The sequence below is a fragment of the Rhincodon typus genome, chromosome 22 (assembly GCF_021869965.1).
Source record: "Rhincodon typus isolate 14 chromosome 22, sRhiTyp1.1, whole genome shotgun sequence".
NCBI lineage: Eukaryota > Metazoa > Chordata > Chondrichthyes > Orectolobiformes > Rhincodontidae > Rhincodon > Rhincodon typus.
Window position 1 is genome coordinate 26,363,923 of NC_063353.1, and position 25,009 is coordinate 26,388,931.

Consider the following 25,009-nt stretch of genomic DNA (forward strand, 5'->3'; position numbering starts at 1 on the left):
AGTGAGCATGCTCGGAGCGGGAGGGTGTGAAGGGGCAATAGTGACGATGCTCTCCAAAATGGTACCGGATTGTGGCAACAGAACACTTTCTTCACTGTTTTTCCCAAATACATGTGACAACAAAAGTCATTCATTGCTCAGACTTTTAACATTCCATATCCTGTAATATTTAATATTTAATTCTGATGGTTTTACAGGGACTTGGATAAAAATTACTGCAGGAATCCTGATGGAACAGAAGCCCCCTGGTGCTTCACTACAGATCCAGAAATTCGAGTAGCTTATTGTTTTCATATCCCAAGATGTGAGAATAAAACTCCGATTTCAGAAGGTAAAACAAGCAAGTGACTGTGCGTATTTTAAACTGACTTTAAAAATAAGATTTTTTTTGATAAAAGCTGGGAATACCTTTTAATTCACAAGAGTCAATAAGATGCATTACAGGTTAAATAACCGATTTCCTTACACCCCCTTTAGCACCATTTTGAAAAAGCAGCAAATCACCTCCCTGTAGTCCCTCAGAAAATCAGTGAGGCACAAGAGGGCAGCAGCATACAGTTTCCCGAATTATACACATTCCTGGGCACAGGATCCACTTGATGTAGTAATGCTGGAAGGGAAATGTATAATGTGGCCACATGCACATGCGCAATTTTACCAGCCCTCTGGAGATGGACTGGTAATATGAGACCTTTATAAAATGGTGGCAGAAAATGTCATGAGGGGAACCTGATGTGTGACTGACTTGACCATATGTCCTCTGGGTTGGGAACAGCAGCAGAGTAGTGGCCCACTGCCAGATGGTGGGAGACCGGTGAAAATTAGTTAGTGGGAATGGACGTTTATGCCCTTGCCAACACATTTTTTCAGTGTTAGATGTGGCCCTGCCTCATGGGAAGGAGTAGGGACACCTTGGATGACCTTCAATGAGTTCCTGGTTGGCTGAGGTGGGTGGTGGGGTTGAATTGCAGAGATCACATCACATCACATAGAATCCCAACAGTGTGGAAACAGGCCCTTCAGCCCAACAAGTCCACACCGACCCTTGGAGCATCCCACCCAGACCCATCCCCTTATAACCCACCTAAGCTACACATCCCTGAACACTATGGGCAATTTAGCATGGCCAATCCACCTAACCTGCACATATTTGGACTGTGGGAGGAAACTGGAGCACCCGGAGGAAACCCACACAGACACAGGGAGAATGTGCAAACTCCACACAGACAGTCGCCTGAGGGTGGAATTGAACCCGGGTCCCTGGCGTTGTGAGGCAGTAGTGCTGACCACTGTGCTGCCCCAAATACACTGTCCTTTGAGCCGGAACCTTCAATGTGGAACCTTCCTGAATGGCTGGCTGCTTCATGGCCCTTGGAGGTGCCCCTTTGGTAAGGGCTGCCCTGTCAATCCAGAACTGCCAAACTCAGTGTTTGGTTCTCTGATTGGACCATGCTGGCCCAACATCTCATCAAAACCTCTTACTGGGCCTCAGAGGCACCTCCATTTTGAGGTGTCCTCTTCCTTTCTCTGCAGCCTTAGCAACCGCTACTAGTAATAGTCTGAGCAGTGTCCCCCATCTGTCCGCATGGGATCAGCACCCACTTGCACTTTATCAACAAGATGATCCAAGAGTTTGGAAAATTTAAGGGTGATGAGTTGGTCAGTGCCTCAAAGAGGATAATAGATGTAAATAGTTTGAGAAAATGGAAGATGCTTTGAGGTGAGACCCTTCAGTAGTATCTTCTGAAAAAATGGATTTAGCCTTTTGGCACCTCATTACATCCCATCCAAATTTTATTTTGAAAATCCATCTTACATATGAGTCTAATTCATTTACACCCTTCAACATTTTCAGCATTTTGTTTTTCTTTTCACGTTTTCTTGTTATCACAGTTGAAGTATATGTTAAAATAGATTTTTGCCTGCAGCCACTTGAATTGCGACTGGAAAGGAAACAAGTAGAGGAGTAAAAATTTATTCAAACTATTACCAAATAAACTCTAAAGTAATTCAGCTTATTTAATGCTTGCTTTCTCGATTGCATAATTACCCCAAATCCTTGACCCTTACCGTCTAGAAGGACAAGGGCAGCGAATGTGCAGGATTGCCCCCATCTACAAGTTCTTCACCATTCCTTTAGTGTTGCTGGGTCAAAATCCTGGAATGTCCTCACTAACAGCATTGTGGGTGTTCCTGCACTCCAAGGACTGCAGTAGTTCAATAACTGTTGTTCACCACTACCTTCTCCAGGGCAGTGTAGGATGGGAATAAATGTTGGCCTAGCCAGAGACGTCCACGTCCCATGAGCGAATAAGAAAATTTATTCTACTTCTAGGACATTGAACAGAAGAGCTTTGGTGAAACCTCTTGGAATCTATGAGCCACAATTACCCACCAATGCTAAACTAATCTGAAGAAGAGAGCTACCTACAGTCTGTACTTCTCTCACTTTCCAAACATGCTGTCAGCACTTATTGGCGTTTTCCAGTTTTTTTTTAAATTTATTATTTCCAGCCTCTCTTTGTTTTGAATTGTAACCTGATAATTCATCCACGGACAACAGTGACATTTTTAATCCTCTCAGCAGTGGTGATATGATTGGCTTTAAAGAGGCCTGGTTTGTTTTTAATAAGAAATTATGATGAGTTTCGTTCTTAAATGTAGAGTAACAACTAAATGTCCCTTAAATTCAGTAATTGGACTTCAAATGAACACTTGCATTATTGCACTAGCCTTCTTGTGCCGTAGAATTTAAAGTATAAAACCTATTTAAGGCCTACAAAAGACGATTTATGTAGTTAACTGAGAGAAGAAATTCAGAACACGTAGTGTAAGGAATTTGGAAGGATGATCAACAATTAAAAATAAGCAATTACAAACCCAAGTTGTTAACCTTAATCTGTTATTTTCTATTCGTCTAGAATGTTACCAAGGGACTGGAACAACCTATAGAGGAACTATATCTAAAACTAGGACTGGCATTCATTGTGCACCATGGGTAAATTACAGCCAGGCTATTGCAAGGTAAGATTCCAGTTTTTTTTTTGGGTGCTGGGGATTGGGATTGTTATCGTTGGTAAACAGATGTGTCTTTCAACCCAGCATTAGGCATGCTTATCGATTCCTTACACCTTCAGCCTCTCCACTGCACTGGTACTTAATGGCAGGGCTGCAGCATTGCATAGTATAGATAGCTGTTATAGTTTACTGTGCAACAATGGATTGGATCTAGTCAGCCCAACATGAGCTTTTGTCCAATGTTGGACAACTGGTAGAGAACTCACTGTCAGCCTTTGTGGGCGAGCTCCTGGATTTGTGTCCTTCAACACTCTTAGTAGCTGTTAGGGCTACCCCCAGGCTTTGGGATCCCCTTAAAGTTTTTTTTTTAATCCGTTCATGGGATGTGGGCATCCCTGGCTAGGCCAGCATTCATTGCCCATCCTTAATTTGTCCAGAGGGCAGTTCAGAGTCAGCCACATTGCTGTGGGTCTGGAGTCACATGTAGGCCACACCAGGTAAGGATAGCAGATTTCCTTCCCTGAAGGTCATTAATGAATCAGATGGGTTTTTCCGACAGTCAGCAATGGATTCATGGTCATCAGTAGACTCTTTAAATCCAGATTCTTTATTGAATTCAAATTTCACTATCTACCGTGGTGGGATTTGAACCCTGGACCCCAGAATGTTAGCTAAATTACTGGATTGACAAGCCAGCAATAATAACCACTAGGCCATTGCTCCTCCAGAAGGCAATGTAATGGAAGACCTGTTAGCCAAGAACTGCCGGTCAGTCCACGAAAAGCTGCTCTCCATCTCTTGTCAGCAGAAGCAGTGACAGCCACTGGCAAAGGACTCCCCAGGGGCCCAGGATTACCTGGGGAGTGAAGGCAGGATGGAGATCATAAAGGGTAGGGTGACTCTTCAGATCCACCATCCTCCTCGATAGCAAATCCCTCAATTAGGTAGAGGATAGTTCCTGAAAAGAAAAATCTGCAAAGACTTAGAAACTGTGGCTTAATGTATTACTTAATATTAAGGAACATTTTACACCGACATTCATTGAACTAAATTCTGACACCCATTAATTTTGAATACCTCTTCTATTCCTGGAAGGTTCAATGCTGTGATGACCTGAATATAGACTGTGGGTCTATTTGCAGCATTTGATCATGGCTCACTCTATCATCTGGCCTGTTCTCTCTGTCTCTGTCTCTGTCTCTGTCTCTGTCTCTGTCTCTGTCTCTGTCTCTGTCTCTGTCTCTGTCTGTCTCTGTCTGTCTCTCTCTCTTTCCTCTCACCCCACCTCTCGCTGTCTCGCATGCTCTTTCTCTCTCTCTCTGTTTCTGGCAGTTCTGTTTTTTGAGCAGGAAACTCTGGGTTGTGAGAATTCATCAACTTCTATCCTTCATTTACAGACTTATTTTTACCCTTTTTAAAAATACCTGTGCATTTGTGTGCACACACGCTGCCAGACCTGCTGATCTTTTCCAGCAATTTCTGATTTTTTGTGACTCATTGTGCAACTTGATTACCAAGTGCATTCCTCCTATTGTGGTCATAACCCAATTTAGAGAAAAGCTGTAATAATTAGAAATAATCCACGCTGATCCTACCGAACCTCCATTTTGAAGTGTACAAGAGCAGTCCAACCAGTATACAACATCTGCAAATTGTATCGATTGTACCTTCTGTGGTGGTAAAGACTGTTGATCAAGTAAGTTACCGTCAGAATGGTATTGAACTACAATCTCTTCACATAGCCAGATGTATACGGAGTGACCCAGGTCCTCCACACACACATTTGAAGAATAGACCAATTTTAGTGGCTGTGTGGCTTATTTGCTTGTCTACTCCCCTCTTAAGTTGCGTGTGGAGCACAGACATAATTGACCAAAAGCACCAGATATTTAAAATGTAACATGTCGCTAAGGAAGATTGTGTTGGTGGTAGTGTTAAAACATCCACACTGCTTTATCCTTCTTAGAAAGAGAACAAGATCTTTTATTGTTCACACACTGTCTTTTCCCTATGTGCAGAATCACCTTGAACATCAATTCTGAAGGCTTAGCGGAGAATTACTGTCGCAGTCCAGATGCAGACAAACATGGTCCCTGGTGTTACACAATTGATCCCCTCACTCCATGGGACTATTGTGCAATTGAACCTTGTAAGTAACAGAAGACATGTAAGCTGCAGCCTGTAAGGCTCCAATCACTCTAAATGCAAAGATTTTTGCTCAATGGGAACAATAATCAGAAAATTGCTCATGGAGTGCCATGTGCTTCTTCTATACTTTTGACTTCTTGGTTTATTTGAATAGCCAGAAGGTTGTGAATCTCACAGTTGTGGGGGGATACCCATGCTTGTGTTTTCAAGATGGAGATTCGGTTTTGTGGCTGTTGTATTCATTTCTCGAATGATGCAATGCAAATATTTCAGAAAACTGATCACTCACTATGGTTATGTTAGTGCTTCACTGTTCATGCTATTCTGCCGTGGAATAAGATCACATTTAACCAAATAGATTCTCAGCCAGACTGGCATGGATGTTGCAAACTTTGGCTGCATCTGTGTGTTTATTATATGTTCTAACAGATTTATTGAGCTCTGAGGAAAAACAAAATTGGAGAACAAAGAAAGATGACAAGTTAACTTAACATATATTGCCTCTGCATTTCACCAAATTAATGACTGTATTGCAGATTTTTGATGCTTGAGGTTTTTATGCAGAGCATGGGATGCAGCTCTAATGTTACATTAAAGCTAGTACTAAATGTTTAATGTTCCTAAACTTTACCTCGAAATTTCAACTCTTAAACTTGAATGGAGAAAATAATATTTCAGCCCTCATTAACCTTTTGAATGGTAACTGGTAGATTCATAAGTAACGTTTTTATGACTTCTAGCATCTGTGTTCATAAGTAAATTATGGACATTGCGTAAACAGTAGAGATTCTCATGCTTCCGGAAGAAAACCTGCTAATCATGCAGCTGTGAATGCCAAAGACTGAACTAAGACCGTTGGTAATAAGTATATGCTGGATAATTTACTGCTGAACTCTGTTTGAATATCATGCTGTTTTTCTGCACACGTGCAGTTCTTCTTGCATATGACAAAATCGGAGTTCTACATTTATGATATAGGGGCCTGACCACGTGCGGATTTGATGTTGGTAGCATTGTTGCACGTGTGAAGATACTGAACAGAACTGCATGTGTGTGAAGAATCTGCATTAATACATGTGCACAGCTTTGCTTTTGCGTGCAAACGAAGCTCTAGAATTCTGCGCATGTCCATTTCCGGGTTTCTGCTTGTGCATATTTGCAAGTAGTGTTAGGTATCTGCAGACCATTGACTTTGCTAAAATATGATGTAACATAATGGTCTTTATTTAACAGTCAGCATACAAACCATTTGCTATACAAATTTTATGTTGGATCCAACTTTTTGAAACCTACAGCATGTTTGAATTTTAGTTGACACCACGTTGAAGTTTAAGATTTTCTTTGTTTAAAAAAAAACTGCAAATCCAATTTCATTATGCGTGAATAGGCTCAAATCCCATTCTTGCTGACATTTTGTTGTGATTATTTTGGCACGTTAAAATTGGAATGATACAGGGAAGATTAGCCTGCACACATTTTGCTTTGGATTTAGACTAAATATATATTTATATTACATTTCAATTCATTGTGTCAAGGAGTAACTTGCCTTATAATAACATCATGCTGTTTCTATGTAGGTGACAAAACATCATCTGAATTAGCCTCGACAGGTATGCTTCTTAAATTGTCATTTGAATTTATGTTTCTAATGGAAGATTCTGACTTGGGTTTTTGGTGAGAACCTCTCACACAAAGAATTTTGTTAATTCATATTGGTGGCTAAATCTATAGCTTGAAGGCAATATTCATTTTTATTTTTGCTGCCTGGCAGGTTAGAATGTTGCTTTAATACACGTTCCATATATAAATATTCTCTGTCAATTTACTTGTGGAGATACAGTGTAAAGGGGAAGGGCAGGGATACATTATTGAAACACTGCTATTAAAACATACACTGATTTTTGTTTTGATTTCTCGGTTATTCAAATTTTGAGTGTTGCTTTAACATTAAGAAGGTAACGCTTTTCATCATTTAGGTTTTTGTGAAGTTCTGATTTTAATGACAAGCGCACGCTATTTCTTCCTCTTACCCAATTCAATTTCCAGGTGCTCAACAGTGTTCAAGTAGAATACAGACCAGAATAGTGAATGGATTTCGAGCAAAAGCCAAAACCTCCAGCTGGATGGTTAGCCTGCAACACAGGTAAAGCTCACTGATTTGTGAACAAACCCTTTTCCAGTTATTCTGCAACTTCATTTTTTAAAATGGATAATCCAGCATCTATCCATTTTACAAAAACACAGTTACATTTGTACTTTCTATTGTAAAAGGGAGCTCATTATGTGGACCACTGATATCTAGAGACACTGAACGCGATATTTGAAAACTCCCCTCCCCTATTCTAATCAGTGTTTCCAGTTTATAATCCTTTGGCATTGATGAACTGAGAGTGGTAACCATGTCTAAGCTGTCTGATACTTTGCCCAAGTAGCCACTTCTTTTCCATATTTGAGGTTTTGGTTACCTTTCTTTTTCTGTGTTCTCTCAGACAGACAGGCCCTGAGGTTTGTTGTAGTGTCTGGTGCTCTCCTGATTGGTATGGCTGAGTAAGAGATTATACATTGACTTTATTAAGGCAGCATTTTCTTCCCTCCAATCTGGATTTTCTAATTGAAGAAAATAAATCCAGATATTTGAGGAATCGATTTTAACAAAAAAAAAGTGATATTTGAACTCATCAAGAATGGAAATAGGGCAGTATTTATAATAATCAGTACTGGCTGTTTTCAATCAATCCAAAATTTAAAATTCCTGTCAGTAACTAATGCAAAATGAATCTTTTTAGTAAGTTGCGAATTAAAATTTTTTGAAATTTGAACAATAGGTGTATTTGTACTTTGCTAGGATTTGTTGATTTTTGAAATTTTATTTTGTTCTTTTCTATATATTCAGCTCACTCAGCACCCATAATCTCCTGTATTAACCTGGTTCAGAACACCTCAGAGGTTTAAAGAAATGGCTGAATTACTGAATCTTTACCCAAATGTGACTTATGAAGAAATATAACAATTTAGTAAAGTTCCAGCACTTTGTTCCAACACAATGACTTTCTGGTTGATGGGAACCCGTTTTAGATGTGTGTTTTGTTCTAATTATTCTGACTGCAGGATTAAAACCAGATGATGTGGGACTTCCTTCCGAAGATCTCTCCATCTGATTTTAGCTTGACCTGATAATGGAGCACAGTCGAGCATATTGTATATTGAGAAGTTAGCCATAGAAAATGTTTACCTTTTTCTGGATATTTTGAACTCGCTGGAATCTTCATATGCTGTGGGATTGCAGGCACACACCTCCCCCTGAACCTTTCTGACATTTTAACTTTTAAAAAAGGTGCTGAAGGAGTGAAGCTCAAATGAGGGACATTGTTAATGCCATTATCTCCTGATTGGCTCCTTTTATGTTGCCAATTGTCCATGGTTCTTCCTTTTTAATAGTTTGTTTAATGTTACTTATATGATTCTTTACTAAACTATGAGGATAATTTATCAAAATTCCTGTCTTGAGGGAAGGGTAGTATTGTGCAGCTGTCACTTGACCCCCACTGAGACTCTAGTCTTGCTCTCTGTGATTTACCCCCTAACACTGCCTTAATAATAGTGCTTCAAACCGCAATCTAAGATGCCAAACCAGAGTTATTTATCGATCAGTACCTTTATCAAATTTTGTTAACAACAGTAACCCCTCACTGAGGTTTTAAGCAAGAAATCAAGGCCCACTATCCCTAATGTTTTCACGTTTTTAAAAAAAAATTGTAAAAGTACCCAAAATTCCTGAATTTAAAAGTCTTTCAGACACAGATTAATGAAGTACAGGATTTCTGTACTTTGTAGTTTGTAATAAATAGCCAATTAGTAATCATTGTCATATAACTCTAACTTATAAACTATCCCTCTATACACGCATATAGAGACAGAAACATAAAATGGGTGTTATGAGTGAAGGGATAGACTGGGAAGGTGGTCCCCTGGTCTTTGTTCAGGGTTTGCTGAGATGATTTTCTATTCTTGTGCTGATCAGACCATAGCTTTTTGATCTTCCTTCACCAGTTACTTTCCTCTGATTGCAGGAAGTACAGCGTGACTAGTTCCTACTTTGTATTGTTCTTTGAATTGTCAATTAAAAGTCACAGCTTACAGCAACTGGAGAAGGGGAAAGAAAACAATTGTTATCTTCAGGCTTGAGATTATTTTTTACTGCAGAGAAAAAGGATAACCCTTGCCTTCCTGGAAATCCGATTTTGCTTCTTCCAGAGTATTCAAACCTCCCAAGTTGTTCAACTGCTGGAAGCCAGTCTCCCAGTTGTATTTGACAGAAGGCGTTTGTTATTTATAACTGGTGACCAGTCCTCAGACCAAACAGCTACCTGTTGCCAGCCAATGCTCCATTCGTACCTACATTCCTTGCCTCCAGAGTGTCTACAAACTCAGCTTCCGCTACTGCTTGAACCAGCAGCTATGTGCAATGAGTGTCAGGATACTTATTTTTAAGGAGTACAGCAAAACCTTTAACTATCCTTGGCATTTAAAACAGTTCCTTTCACAATCGAAAATACAGAAAAAGGGGAAGGATGGTATTTACACAACTAATAGTGTGTACCTGGAGATCTTCGTCTTGCATCCCCAATATTTATATTACTTAAGAAATCGAATATCCCTTAAATATCTGTGATATCTTTTTAGCTACGAGGAGAGTTTGGAGAAATTTGGGTTGTTCTCACTAGAACAACGGAGGTTGAGGGGCGACCTGATAGAGGTCTACAAGATTATGAACGGTGTGGACAGTCAGAAGCTTTTTCTCAGGGTGGAAGAGTCAGTTACTAGGGGACATCGGTCTAAGGTTTGGGGGGCAAGGTTTAAAGGTGATGTACGAGGCAAGTTTTTTTTTTACACAGAAGGTGGTGGGTGCCTGGAACTTGCTGCCGGGGGAGGTAGTGGAAGCAGATACAATAGTGACTTTTAAGGGGCATCTTGACAAATACATGAAAAGGATGGGAATAGAGGATACAGTCCCCGGAAGGGTAGGGGGTTTTATTTGCGATGGGCAGCATGTCCGTGCAGGCTTGGAGGCTGAAGGGTCTGTTCCTGTGCTGTAATTTTCTTTGTTCTTTGTTCTAATCTGTCAATGACTAAAATGAGCATACTTCTGTTACCATTTACTGATTAATCCTTTCTCTCTACTTCAGGGATATCCATTTCTGTGGAGGATCATTAATTGAAGAGAATTGGGTTCTCACAGCCAAGCACTGTTTCTCCACGTGGTACTTATGATTTTTATTTCAGATACTTGAGTGTCTTGTGATGGTTGCACGTAGCAGAGTGTTAGAACCCTATCAGTACCATTAGACTCTACATTAAGCTTTTCCAAACCTTGACCAACAATACGATCAATTATGATTTAACTAAGTGATGTGAGAGTTATTACTAATTGGTTTCAATGATCTGCCATCAATTTATATTTGGCCTTTTTCAAGGTGTTTGACAATGACTGATGTTACTGTCACTGTCTCCTGATTGGCTCCTTTTAAGTTGTCAATTATCCATGGGTTCTTCCTCTTCCTTTATAGATTGTTTAATCTTACTTTTATGACTCTTTGCTTAGCTAAGAGGATAGTTTATCATAATTTCCATCTTGAGGAAATGGAGAAATATGATAGTTGGAGCTCAGTTCTGATGAAGCCATAACCAAACTCAAAACATCTAACTGTTCCTCTCTGTACAGATGCTGCCACGCCTGCTGAGTTTCTCCAGCATCCTGTTTGTTTCAGACTTCCAGCATCCACAGTATCTTGCCTTTATTTAAATATACGTGTACATTGTCAATACGTATGTAGTCCTAAACATTAAAATTCTAAAGATTATACACTTACAAACTTGAACACAAAATTAACCGTTACAAAATTAACTCTAATACAAAAATAAAGTTTTTTTTGTCAAAATCTAGTTGGTTCACTTCTACAAGTTAAAACAAGCCCAGTGCAGATCACAGCTATCATTGGGATTTTCTTCACCATTAACTCCCTCTCTGCCTTTTCAGTTCCCTGATGAGGAGTTAATGAGCTGGGAGGATATTAACTGAACCTTATTCAATCTTAAGCTTTCTGTTTTCTCAATCGTGAAATGGGCATAAGTTAAACAGAGGCCTCTCCGCATTTACAGTTTAATTTTATGACATTGGTGTATTACCTTTACACTGTTTGCAATCCCATGGTGCATTTCTGTAAATTGAGGCTAAGCAAAGTCACACACTGATAAAGTACTAACATTTACATCTGTTACAGTTAAACAATAATATAATACATTAATCAATGAAAGTACACTGTGTGATTAATACCTAAACAAATCATGGAATGTGAATATTCCTGCAAATACTAACTACTACGTTTGTGTGTGAAATGAAAAGGCTTGTGCAAGTGATGAACTCGGCTACAGTGGAAAACACTAAGGGAAAGTTCATTTAAACTTTTTGCTTTTTTTAACACGTTTGGTTATTATTTACTGAAAAGGCAAATGTGGCAAAGAAAATATTTTTTCGTAGAAATCCAACCAGTAATTGCGTGTGAAATGATAAGACCTGTATAAATGATCAACTCAGCTCAGTTTTATATTAAATTGATCTTTAATTGAAAATGATGCTCTGAATATCACAGCAACTGGACTACTACTTTGTAATTGTTTTCAAAAAGACATTTCATTTGGGAAATGAACCCTGCTTTCTCCTATTCACTCGTCTTATCCAATTATTATAGTACATTGCATTTTATTTAGACTTGTAACCATTGATATCATTCTCTGCATGCAGCTTACTGTGGTATTAAGCTGAAGAGAGGTAACTCCTATAGGTTGGAAGAGTCTAACTGGTATCTGTTTTTTTTTGTTTTAGTAAGCCAGATTTAAGAGGATATGAAGCTGTGATGGGAATTATCAAAGATGATAAAAGTGAGGAAGCTCATAAGCAAGTAAGAGAGATATCACAGCTTGTCTGTGGCCCAGACGGATCCAATCTAGTGATGCTGAAATTGTCCAGGTGTGTCACTTAACCACATGACCGTAGAATGTCAAAGTCAAAACTTGGCTTCTGGGTTAAAATCTATTATTTGATGTTACACCATATTTTGTATTTATAGTTTGAAAAATGTTTTGATACCTGAATGCTGTACAGTTAATGCTGTATATGAATCCAGATGCTTAATATTTGTACCCATTTTTTCTTCTTCTCCAGGCTTCTGTTTAAATGTGTGAGTATTCATTACTGCCATTTCCAAAATTCCCAGTACTCAGAGTTGATGAAGCTTGGAAATAGTTGAGCTACATGCCACACAAATTTTCTTAATGGAAAATCAAACAAATATTGGAAGCAGTCCAAATTCAAAGGCCATGGGGAGGGAGTAGTTAGTTTTGCCTAGCTCTAAGTGCCAGAATGGTCATTATGTTTTTAATAGCCTAATTTATGTCTCTGAAATTGCCCAGGTATGTCCTTTACTCACAAAGCAGGACCAATCCAACCTGGCCACTTATCACCTTTATCAGTCTATCCTCGATCATCAGTAAAGTAATAAAGGTGTCACCAGCAGTGCTGTAAAGCAGCACTTGCTTAGCAATAACCTGCTCACTAATGCCCACTTTAAGTTATGCCAGGGCCACTTAGCTCCGGAACTCATTACCGCCTTGGTTGAGGACATCTCTGCAGGACTTCCTCAGGGTAGTGTCTTAGGCCCAACCATTTTGAGTTACTTGGGCAATGACCTTCTCTCCATCAGAATGTCAGAAACGAAGATGTCCCTGATGACTGCACAGTACCATTCATGACTGCTCAGATACTGAAGCTGTCTGTGTTGAAATGCAGCAAGATCCAGACAAAATCCACGTTTGGGCTGACCAGTGACAAATGACAATCGTGGCACGCATGTAGCAGACAATGGCTGTCTCCAACAAGAGAGACTTTAACCACTGGCCCCTTGATGTTCAATGGTGTTACAATGACTGAATCCTCAACTGTCAAAATCTTGGGGGGTTACCATTGATCAGATACTCAATGGGACAGTCCCCATAAATACGATGGTTGCAAGAACAGGTCAGATGCCAGGAGTCCTGCAGCGAGTAACTTACCCCCTGATTTCCCCAAAGCCTGCCCACCATCTACAAGGCACAAATCAGGAGTGTGAAGGAATACTCCCCATTGGCTGTCTGAGCACAGCTCCAACAATGCTCAAGAAACTTAGACACCATTCAGGACAAAGCTGACTTGGTTGGCACCACACCCACAAATGTGCAATCCCTCCATCACCGATGCTTAGTAGCAGCAGTGTCTACCATGACAAGTTCCCCTCCAAGCCACTCATCATCCAGACTTGGAAATATAGCGCCATTCTGGAATTCCCTCCCGAGGAGCATTGTGGGTCTACCTATACCAAATGGATTACCATGGACATCCAGTCCCTATACACCTGCATTCCCCATACAGATGGCCTAAAGGCCCTCCGCTTCTTCCTGTCCCGCAGGCCCGACCAGTCCCCCTCCACTGACACCCTCATCCGCTTAGCCGAACTCATTCTCACCCTCAACAACTTCTCTTTCAATTCCTCCCACTTCCTACAGACAAAGGGGGTGGCCATGGGTACCCGCATGGGCCCAAGCTATGCCTGCCTCTTTGTAGGTTACGTGGAACAATCCCTCTTCCGTAGCTACACTGGCCCTAAACCCCACCTCTTCCTCCGTTACATTGATGACTATCGGCGCCGCCTTGTGCTCCCACGAGGAGCTCGAGCAGTTCATCCACTTCACCAACACCTTCCACCCCAACCTTAAGTTCACCTGGACCATCTCTAATACCTCTCTCTCCTTCCTGGACCTCTCTGTCTCCATCTCCGGCAACCACCTAGAAACCGATATCCATTTCAAGCCCACCGACTCCCACAGCTACCTAGAATACACCTCCTCCCACCCAGCTTCCTGCAAAAATGCCATCCCCTATTCCCAATTCCTTCGCCTCCGCCGCATCTGCTTCCAGGATGAGGCATTCCACTCCCGTACATCTCAGATGTCCTCGTTTTTCAAGGACCGCAATTTCCCCCCCTCAGTGGTCGAGAACGCCCTCAACCGTGTCTCCCACATATCCCGCAACTCATCCCTCACACCCCGTCCTCTCAATAACAACCAAAAATGAATCCCTCTCGTCCTCACGTACCACCCCACCAACCTCCGGATCCAACGCATCATCCTCCGACACTTACTCCATCTGCAATCCGACCCCACCACCAAAGACATCTTTCCTTCCCCACCCTTATCTGCTTTCCGGAGGGACCACTCTCTCTGTGACTCCCTTGTCCGCTCCACACTCCCCTCCAGCCCCACCACACCCGGCACTTTTCCCTGCAACTGCAGGAAGTGCTACACCTGCCCCCATGCCTCCTCCCTCACCCCCATCCCAGGCCCCAAGAAGACTTTCCACATCAAGCAGATGTTCACCTGCACATCTGCCAATGTGGTATACTGCATCCACTGTACCCGTTTTGGCCTCCTCTACATCGGGGAAACCAAGCGGAGGCTTGGGGACCGCTTTGCAGAACACCTACGCTTGGTTCGCAATAAACAACTGCACCTCCCAGTCGCGAACCATTTCAACTCCCCCTCCCATTCCTCAGACAACATGTCCATCCTGGGCCTCCTGCAGTGCCACAACGATGCCACCCGAAGGTTGCAGGAACAGCAACTCATATTCCGCTTGGGAACCCTGCAGCCCAATGGTATCAATGTGGATTTCACAAGCTTCAAAATCTCCCCTCCTCCCACCTCAAGCCGCACCCCCATCTCCTACCTACTAACCTCATCCCGCCCCCTTGACCTGTCCGTCCTCCCTGGACTGACCTATCCCCTCCCTAACTCCCCACCTACACTCACCTTTACTGGCTCCATCCCCGCCTCTTTGACCTGTCTGTTTCCTCTCCACCTATCTTCTCCTCTGTCCATCTTCTATCTGCCTCCCCCTCCCTATTTATTTCAGAACCCCCTTCCCCTCCCCCATTTCTGATGAAGGGTCTAGGCCCGAAATGTCAGCCTTCCTGCTCCTCTGATGCTGCTTGGCCTGCTGTGTTCATCCAGCTCTGCACCTTGTTGTCCCAAGTGGATTGCAGCTGTTCAAGAAGCAACTCACTAACACCTTCTTGAGGGCAACTAGGAATCGGGAATAAATGCTGGCCCTCTCAAAGATGCCCATGTCCTGCAAATGAATTTTTTTTAAAAAAAGATAGCTACTGAATAAAAATTGTGAGGAGGGATTGCAGCCCACCTTGTCTGACTGCTTCTATTTTCAGATGTTTCCTTTTGATTTAGGCAGAGCCCTCATTTTTATGTATAAATCAAAGTCGCACGTTACCCAATTAAAGTTCCAATTTTTATTTTTTATTTTTTTTTAGTCCACATTGATACTCCTAGTTCCTTAACTTGCCACAAACCATTTGTGAATCAGGAGGTGGCTGTTTCCTGCTGCTCAGGAGAATTGGAAACGGCTACTGTTAACATTGTGACAGCAAGTGTTTGTGTGAATTGAGCTCTCAATACTTCCAGTTTTTGATCTCATTGCTTTGGTAGATCCTGCAGAAATGCTCTGTCACTGGAAATGGATGTTCCCTTTCATTCTCAATACTTGTAATCATCAGGTTTAAGATACCACTGCTGGCCCATTGCCATTGAACATTCTGGAAATTATGTCCATAACATTTCTGTAGAATTACATGTCTCCAAAGTGAACCAAATCAGAAAGTGATCTGGCCCTTCTAAATTGTACTGAATCTCTGAATGATGCTAATTCAATGAACATACATACAACTAAGCAGTGAGAAGCAAGAATAGGCCAGACAGGTGCTCGAGCATGCTCTGCTGTTCAGTAAGATCATGGTTGATCTGAATGTAGCTACAACATCACACTCCTACCCACCCTCGGTAATCTTTTTGATGTTCTGATGCTGTTTCTCAGCAGAGCAAACTCAGTTTGATTGCGTGGCGCAGTGCCCGTGACAAACCTGATTGAAATGGATCCTCACCAGAAAATGTCCACCCTGGCAGATTGCAAGAATTGTCATGCTGCTGGAATGACAATACTGAAAACTGTTGATTTCAACTGGTAGAAGAGAACACAATGGATACTGAAAATCACAAATAATCAGTCCATATTTTCGAATTGGAAATTTGCACAGAATATCTCAACACATTATTATTAATTTGAATATCAAACACTTCCTCTGTAGAATTGAATCACGCTCAGCATTGACTGCCAGTTTGCTGCATTTAATCTCACCCTTTTTTTCTTTACCAGGCCGGTAAAATCCACAGGTTATGTTCACTGGATCAAACTGCCTCAGCCTGGATGTGAAATAAGGGAAGGCACCTTATGTAATATATCTGGATGGGGAGAAACCAAAGGTAAACAAACATTTGGGAGGGGATGAATGTTTCTAGATACTTCCTAGCCTGGGTAATGTAACCTGTTTGTTGAACCAGGGACGGTACATTAGCTCAGTGGTTAGCACTGCTGCCTCACAGCGCTAGGGACCCAGGGTTCGATTCTAGCCTCAGGTGACCGTACAAAGTTCACACACACTCTCGTGTCTATGTGGGTTTCCTCCCAGTGCCCCGGTTTCCTCCCATAGTCAAAAGATGCACAGACTGGGTGGGTTTACTGTGCTAAATTGCCCATTGTGTCCAGGGATGTGAAAACTAGGTGGATTAGCCATGGGAAGTGCAGGGTTATAGGGATGGGTATGGTTGGGATTCTCTTTAGTATGGTTTCAATGGGTCAAATGGCCTGTTTCCACACTGTAGAGATTCTATGATTTAAATTTGTCACTGATCTAAAAGCAGAGCCCTTAGTTTGAGTCATAACACACATTGACAGGTTACTTGATCGTATATTCTCTTATATTGAATATTCTCTTCAGGTCATAGTTTGGTTTTGCTGCATTCTGTTTCCTGTTGGACTCCACTAAAATTTGAGCAAACTTTGTTTCCTTTCCTGCAGGCAGGTCATTTAACTCATTTTTAGTCTATTACACTTGAAACCATTGCTTGAGCTTTCAATGCTCTGTATTCAGTTGTTTTGACAATTTGAGTTTTGATGGAATATGGGGAGAAATTATTTATTTCATGTTCTGTGGAGATTACGGGATTGTATTTTTTTAGAAAATGCCAGTGAAAGGGTGTTGGAACCTTTTTAAAAAGTCACTTGTGGGAAATTGTATGACTTAAGCTAATTAGTTACATTCACGTTTCTCAAATCTCCACCTGCCTGGGTATTACAATTCTATTTAAGCTACATTTTGCAGGCAGTAGAATTGATTTTGGTTTTCAATTTGGGAAAGACTGTGGCCGGGCAACAGGCTATGTAGATTATTTTACTCTTTTTTTTTTTTCTGAAGCATACTTGTTGTGAATTCAGTGAGAAACTGAATTGTCACTTGAAAATGCAACTGGAAGATTCCTCAACACATGTCTATTGACCTGTCCACAAGTGCCAGAATACCAGATCAACAGCTATCTGAACGTTCCACACCTTATTGTTTTGTTTCTTTCAAGAGCTAACCATTATTGGCCAAAAGTCCATTCTGTCTCTGCTGTTGCTTGGTGTGGATGTTTTTGTAGAATGTATTTTGAGTTATTTAGAGGACTAAACATTTATATTTTCAACCGATTGTGTTATTCAATTCTGCATCTTCATTGAATAAGCTTTTTTTTCTGTTTTTACAATATAACAAAATGTGTTATCTGTTAATACATTTTGGATATTTTTATCCCAGTGTAAAATAGACCATACAATTCCTATATGTGAACTGGTTAAAATAATTACATTTCTGTTGAGCTTTGGAGTAGTGGGATTAGGGAAAGTCTGTGTGCAATCTTCCCATCCTGATTGTAACACACATCACTAAATCCAAATATTTTTCATTAGTCTTTCATCCCTTAAATAATTATTTTTGACTCCAACAATGGGGACATATATTCAAAACAGCAAATAAAAATAGAATTTTTATATTTTGTGTTAGTTGGCCTTAACCTTCAAGATTGAAGTATAATGTGGTACATTGTTGTCTTCATTGTCTGAATAGTTCTGGTCTGATACACTACATAGGCTTCATAAACTTTCAAAGATCAAGCATGTTCTGTAAAGGATCTAGAAGTTGCCCCGTTATGTTAGCATTCAGCGAGTGAAAGCAAAATATATGTCACAGTGTTCTTGCTCGTCATTGAAGGATGGGCAGAATAAGAGAATGATGCCTGTTTCTAATGATTACAGGAGTACAATCTAGGAATAATTAAGATCATGGAATTTTAATAGAGTTGCACCCAAAATCATGTGCATTCTTGATTCTCGTGAATTTTTGTATTAATTCAAGACCTTCTCAAAAAACTGTCTGTACCTTGAGTTGAAATTCCACACATTATGTTGGCTCTGGAGGGTTCTCTGAATTGTGCTAATTTTCTTAGACACAATAACACTAGGCATGCTTTAAAAGCTTAGATTCAAATGTATTTAATTTAATATCTAACAATTACTTGAGTATCTTTAACCTTTTTGTTTATTCCTTTTTCTTGTTTAGGCACAGGTTATGAAGGTGAGCTAAAGGTGGCCCAGATCCCTATAGTTGGAAATAAGAAATGTAATGAATACCATCAAGGAAAAATCCAAATTAATGAATCTGAAATCTGTGCAGGAGATGAAAAGGGAACTGTTGGTACGTGTGAGGTAAGTTTATTTTTAAATAATTAAAATTAAAATATAAAGAACGATAAAGGCAAGTATACACATTTTTTTATTGGCAAACTGCTAAATGTTGCATTGTACTGAAGAAATGAAAGTACACAATAGATTCTGGTTTGGCTAACCTGATCAGTGTTAATATGGTCCGCCTGAGGGAGAAGCTCATTCTGAAGCATTTAATTGACAGTATAAATCCTATGACTGATACTGTTGAGTAGGAATATCGTGTTTTACTGGTAAATCATGAGCAGTATAGTGTCATTAACATCTATTATCAGAGTTAGTAGTGAGTGTACACATCAATTACAGTTCGAGAAGAAAATTCTACAGGTTCATCTTCTGTCACTCATGCTGTTAAATTCTGTGGGAGAGAAGATGCAGGAAGAGATGCCAAAGAGATGTGGTAGTTCATGATAAGGTCGTAATAGATGGAATCTCAGGTTTGCAGGCAATACAGCACTTGACCAGAGCAATGAAAGACCTCCTCAAAAGTGATTTATTTTGGGCAGATCATAAATGAGAGACAGACCAATATTATATCCTTAAATGTTAATGGAAAAGCTAGGATTGAATAGACTGGCAAGAGAGAGTGGACAAATTCAAGAGTCTTCCTTCAGTAATGGATACCAAGGATCTACACAAAAATTAAATCCAGGTTAGATTAGCTATGGAAAAAAGCATGATTAATGTCTTAAGTAACATCTGGGAGTTCAGATACCTGAGCGTGAAGCTGAACAAAATGGCCTGATGGTGTCACTGGTGTGGACTGTTACACTCAATTGATTTTTGAGAATTGGACTTTGAAGAAGGACAACGAGAGAAGGACTTTTTTAAAATATCAATATGGTGGAGAGTGTTCAGAGTCAGCTAGATGGGCAGATCATAAGCAGGATGGATTAGATAGTAAGTAATGTGCATGAATCAAAAGGGTTGCCAAGTGGTAGTCAGAGGAAAAAGAACCGAGGACAATCATTGAAAACAAAAATGTGGCAGTGTTGTTATGGCAATGATTGATAAAGAAATTGAGGGTAATGCTGCACAACATTCTTATTTCAATTCTGGAATGCAGAATTTGGGATGTTTAAAATCCATTGTTTTTAATGAAACTTGGAGAATCAGAACCAAACCAGTCCAAATCTGACCGGCAAATGAGTGGAGGGGCAAGGCTTTCTACAGGTCATGGAAAATTATGAATGCAACATATTGATCTTATTGTGTTTTGGTATGCTGTGAATAGTGCACTAAAGTGATGAGATGTGAGTGAGAAGTGGTGAAATTTACCCAGTTCGCATTTTTGAGATAGAGGTTCAAGAGTGAAGTCTGAGCTGCATATGGTGCTAATCCCATGCTCAAACACCCAGAAAAGCTGGTGAAATAGTTGATCCTTTTCAGTGATGAACTGATGAATATCTCCCTTTGGTCATTAGAAAGGAAATTGCTACACTCAAACTTTGGAAAGTTGAAGGTCACATCTTTTTACTGAAGCCAGATGTTAGAACAAAAGTGTGCAAGAAACTTATTGTAAGCAAATGTCTCGTTGTAATACTTTGCACTCTTGTGAATTTTCTCTTTTTACAGAGAGATTATGGTGGCCCCCTAGTCTGTGAAGAACATAACCAAAGCTTATTGCAAGGTGTCATCATTCCTGGCCGAGGTTGTGCGAAACCAAGGCGTCCTGGTATTTTTGTGAGGGTGTCATACTACGTCACATGGATACACAAAGTCTGTAAGACATACAAAAAACACAGCCGCGCAGGATGAATGTGTCAACTGAAATTCTTAATTGTCAAAGTCATAATTTATCAATTGAAGACTCGTGTTGCTGCAGATATCAACTCTATTGATATTTTCCTTTTAAAAATGATTGATCTTTTTGTTCATTGTTTGACTATATTTGTATATCTCTGTGAGTTCTGTATGTATTTTTGGAGGGTTCCTGACGTAACTTAAAATGGACAACTGCAATAAGGTAGAAATAAGGAAACCTTCTAAACGTCATGTTAACGTCTGTCTCACACTTGAAATGCTTCTATTTCCGAATTTAATTTTGATGTTGGAATAACTGCTTGTCCTGCTCTGAAGACAGACATTCAGCACATGGTCCTTAAAACTTTAGTGCCTTTGCTTTAACTTTGTTTCGACAAATTCTCTTCCTGCACTTGAGAATGTCGACCAAAATCTTCAGCGTTAAATCAGGCAAGTAAAGAACTAGGTTCTCTCTCTAATAATATTCCATTTGTCTATGAGTGAAACTTGGTCAGGGCTCATTTAGGAGAACTAGCTGTCCTAATGAACATAATTTAATGTAATTTTTCTAAGCATTCAAATTTCTGTAATGTAAGTAATGTAACAAATTGAATTTAAATCAGAATTTTACAACTTTGAAACTCTTGTTAAAGTATAAATGCTACAAGTTTATTTGTATCCTCTGGAGGTTAGTACTTAATCCAAGGACTAAAATGGATTTAAAGCTCGTTCATATCTCTGTCTTTTTCAAAGATTTTTATTTTCAATTTCCCCTCCTGTTAAGAAAATGGAATGGTTTGCATCCAGGTGTTTTATTCCTTCAGTAACTGAAACTGCCCTCGTGGTACAATGCAAATGTTGTTTGCTGCAACATTTCTTGCAAACTGACAATGGAGAACCCTTTCTATGAACTTGTCCTGTTTATTTTATGTCACCCGTAGAAAGGCTTCCTTCTCCATTTGCCGGTCAGATTTGTACTTGTTTGGTTCTGATTCTCCCAAGTTGAATAAGAACAACAATGAATTTTTAACATCCCAAATTCTGCATTCCAGAATTGAAATAAGAATGTTGTGCAGCATTGGAGCTACAGCTATTTTTGTGACAATCTGTTGAGCCCTTTCCATTGGTTAGCATCTTTATTTTGCCGATTCAGCTCATCCTTTCTGCTCCTGTCACCTGCTGACCCTTGATCTAACTGTGATGGCACTTGGAGAACACTGACTGCTAACAGTCCTCCAGTAAATGTCCGTGTAGCAATCCTGATCAAAAGCCTTGTGGAGCTGACCCTTGAATAACACATTAAATTGTTTCATAATGTCTGCACTAGCAGACTCTTTCACTAGTTCAGCTCAAGTTTAGAAATAAGCATTTGTGAATAATTCTTTCTGATTTGGGTCATTTGTTTCAAAGTGTCAGTCAGCGGTCCAGTTTTCCATTTCCCTTAGCTAGGCTTTTTTTGAAAATTTAACTGATCCAATAATTTTAGTTTTCTAGCTTTTATTTGTTTCCTTTCTGAGCAGAGGAAATAAAATAAATCTTCTGAAATAGCTATAAACTTTTTTTTTTAATCTTCCACCACACTATCGACATAGCTTAAATGCCTCTGCATATTGAAAAATTCAGACTGGGATAAAATACAGAAATTAATTATTTTACTTGCCTGGATTTCTCTTTCAAGAAATAATACAGAAATTTAACTAGTAATAAGATGAATAATTTTGGGTCTTCTGTCTACATTCGGTGCTAATTCGGTAAAAGTCACAGCAAGATGTCAACTTAGGTCTTGCAACCAGAAATTCCCAGATTAAATCCCTGTTGGCTGACCTGTACCAGGACCACTGGTGATGTTCTATAGTTGGCTCGAGTGGTACTGGGTTAAGAGGAGCTAATTAGATTTTTCCAATATTGTTCTGAAGAAGGGTCACTGGACCTGAAACGTTAACTCTGCTTTCTCTCCACAGATGCTGCTAGACCTAGAATTTTTCCAGCAATTTCAGGTTTTGTTTCCAATATTCCAATTATCCCACTTGGAAAATGCATCCAGCTGAAGTAAAGGAAAGATCTATGAAACCAATTTCTCAGAGTTAGTCAGTGCCGTCAGGAGAGGAGACAATAGGGTTGAGGAGAAGAGATAAAAGAATGATTAGCATGTTCATTGAGGGAGTGTTAAGTATTTTCAACAGACATGTTGCTAAATAATCTTTCCAGTTGTATGTTCTACCCTACTGTTGCTGCTTTTATAAAACGTATGCCCAAGTTAAAACCTGTGGTTTTTTTTCATATTCATGTAATGATTCAAATGGGGAAACACTGAAAGTCAACCTGGGATTACTTATCCATTTTATCCTCAAACTACAGTTTTTTTTTCCCAAGGACAATTTTTGACCTGGTATTTTCATTAATACTGAACAGTAGTATAATTCTGAGCCAGCATCTGGGTATTGTTGCAATGTTGGCACTAAAGCTGACATAAATTCGCAATTTTTTTGGCAAATGCAGTGCATGTCAGACTAGATATTGTGGGTATATCTTTAATTTGTGTTTTATGGATTTCATTTGTTTCTTGGGTGATTTAATGATCTGAAAACTGTTTATACTTTGAAACTACTTTGGTATTTTTAGCACCAAGAATTGTTGAATTTAAGGCACAACTGTGTATGCAGTTGTCTAAAAACAAATCAAATTGTATTTGCTACGAAGTATACAGTGGCATAATTGCGAAGAGTTTTCTTGTGCTTGCAATGGTGATAATAGTTTGTGATGATTTTAAGTTCCAGACATTGCCCAGATCAATATAACTTTATAAAGTTTTCAGCTTTGCCAAAAAAATTGAAATATTATCAAAGGATAAAGCAAAGAACTGGTTTCTTTTTTTGGAAAATATATTGAAGGAGTTTGTAATGTGAAATAAAACATTGTACTTTGTTTTCTCTTCCCATCCCTTCTTGCCAGTTTCCAAAGAAGAGAAAAGAACATATTTAGAGCTTAACAGCTATGGTGAGGAATCTAATGGTATAACTGTAGTACAAGTGCAGCAGCTGGTTTGAAGTGGTTTCATTTGAAAGTACTTTTAAGGTCTGATGTTTGTCTAATCATAAGAATACTATTTGTGATCCCAAAAAAGTATTCCTGATGGGGAAGCTTCCCACAGGGAGCACAGTTAGAAAGTGAGTGAATAGTGTAAATAGAATAAATCCTTAGAGGGAATCTCCTCATTAGTCAAAGTGGGCATTCACATCAGATTTGGATTATGGAAGTTTGCTGTTATGAAATAGAAAATACTAAACTTTAGTGTGATTTGACTGGATAAGTGCATGCACCTCCGAGCATGTAATGTTGCTGAAGGATGGGATTGCAATAAATAAACTGGATCTTTTACAACTACATCTGGCTCAAACCATGGCTTAAAATCCAGTTTATGGTTAGTTTTAAAAATATTTTTAATTTAAAACGGGCTGTTGCTGTGTTTGAACTAAAATACACTTATAAATTAGGGTCATTTTGGAAATAAAGTTGCTTGTGATATACTTTACATTATTTATAAGCAGCTGTAATGCACAGGCACACTTTTTGAGAGTGTTTTGAAACTGGTGTTGCACACTTCTGTATACAACTCTTGACTTGTTAAATAGTGTTTGTTGCGTACTTTACAGGTGTTTAAATACAATTTATCTCCTGTTGAGCAGGAGAGACTTAACCATTTATTCAAGGGATGGGTTTGTAATACATCACTTCACATGCTATTTTGAGCTGATTGGAAAAATATTTTAATGTACTTTTTTATAATGAACTCTGTATATAAAATAAAAGTATTCGCTTGAAAACTTTTTTTTGGTGAATTTTGGTTGACTACACTTCACAATTTTGTAAGGCCAGAAAACACATGCAGTGAAAATAGTGGAGCTGAGGCCAAACTGTAGCAGTAGACTCTCGTGACTGCAAGTTTAGCTCATTTGAATAATTAACATCCAAGATAGCTTTTGACTTATACTATTAATTTGGCAATTCAGGAGTGGGATTAATAACTCAATTTCAGATGCTCGTATCCTGTTAAAGCTATGTAGTGTCATGAATAGGGTAGTTAGAATATTGTAGATTTTGTTAAAAGCTAATCTCCCTAAATGGACTTAGGATCCTTTAGTCATGCTTGTGTGTGCACTCTCTGGTTAGAAAATATATCAAGACAGTTTTCTAGAAAAATAAAAGTTTTGGAAGTGTCTTAACTAAACAATATATAATACAAAATAGGAGCAGAAGTAGATCTTTAAATCCCTTGTGTCTACTTTGTCATCAAATCAGATCAAGGCTGAAGTGTATGTGTTCCAAACTCCACATTCCTATGTA

The 25,009-nt window shown here is 39.5% G+C and overlaps 1 protein-coding gene across 1 annotated transcript in view; it reads left to right on the top strand.

Annotated features, from left to right (window-relative positions):
* Window positions 1-24,489, top strand: part of LOC109921451 (hepatocyte growth factor) — a 48,531-nt gene extending 24,042 nt beyond the window's left edge. Inside the window, exons 9-18 of the mRNA XM_048610490.1 lie at window positions 198-331; window positions 2,922-3,024; window positions 5,037-5,167; window positions 6,744-6,776; window positions 7,213-7,309; window positions 10,353-10,427; window positions 12,050-12,193; window positions 16,481-16,587; window positions 18,759-18,904; window positions 20,498-24,489. Coding sequence (XP_048466447.1) covers window positions 198-331; window positions 2,922-3,024; window positions 5,037-5,167; window positions 6,744-6,776; window positions 7,213-7,309; window positions 10,353-10,427; window positions 12,050-12,193; window positions 16,481-16,587; window positions 18,759-18,904; window positions 20,498-20,680 — 1,153 coding nt within the window. The 3' untranslated portion in view covers window positions 20,681-24,489. The remainder of the gene's footprint in view (window positions 1-197; window positions 332-2,921; window positions 3,025-5,036; window positions 5,168-6,743; window positions 6,777-7,212; window positions 7,310-10,352; window positions 10,428-12,049; window positions 12,194-16,480; window positions 16,588-18,758; window positions 18,905-20,497) is intronic.
* The last annotated feature ends 520 nt before the right edge of the window (window positions 24,490-25,009 follow it).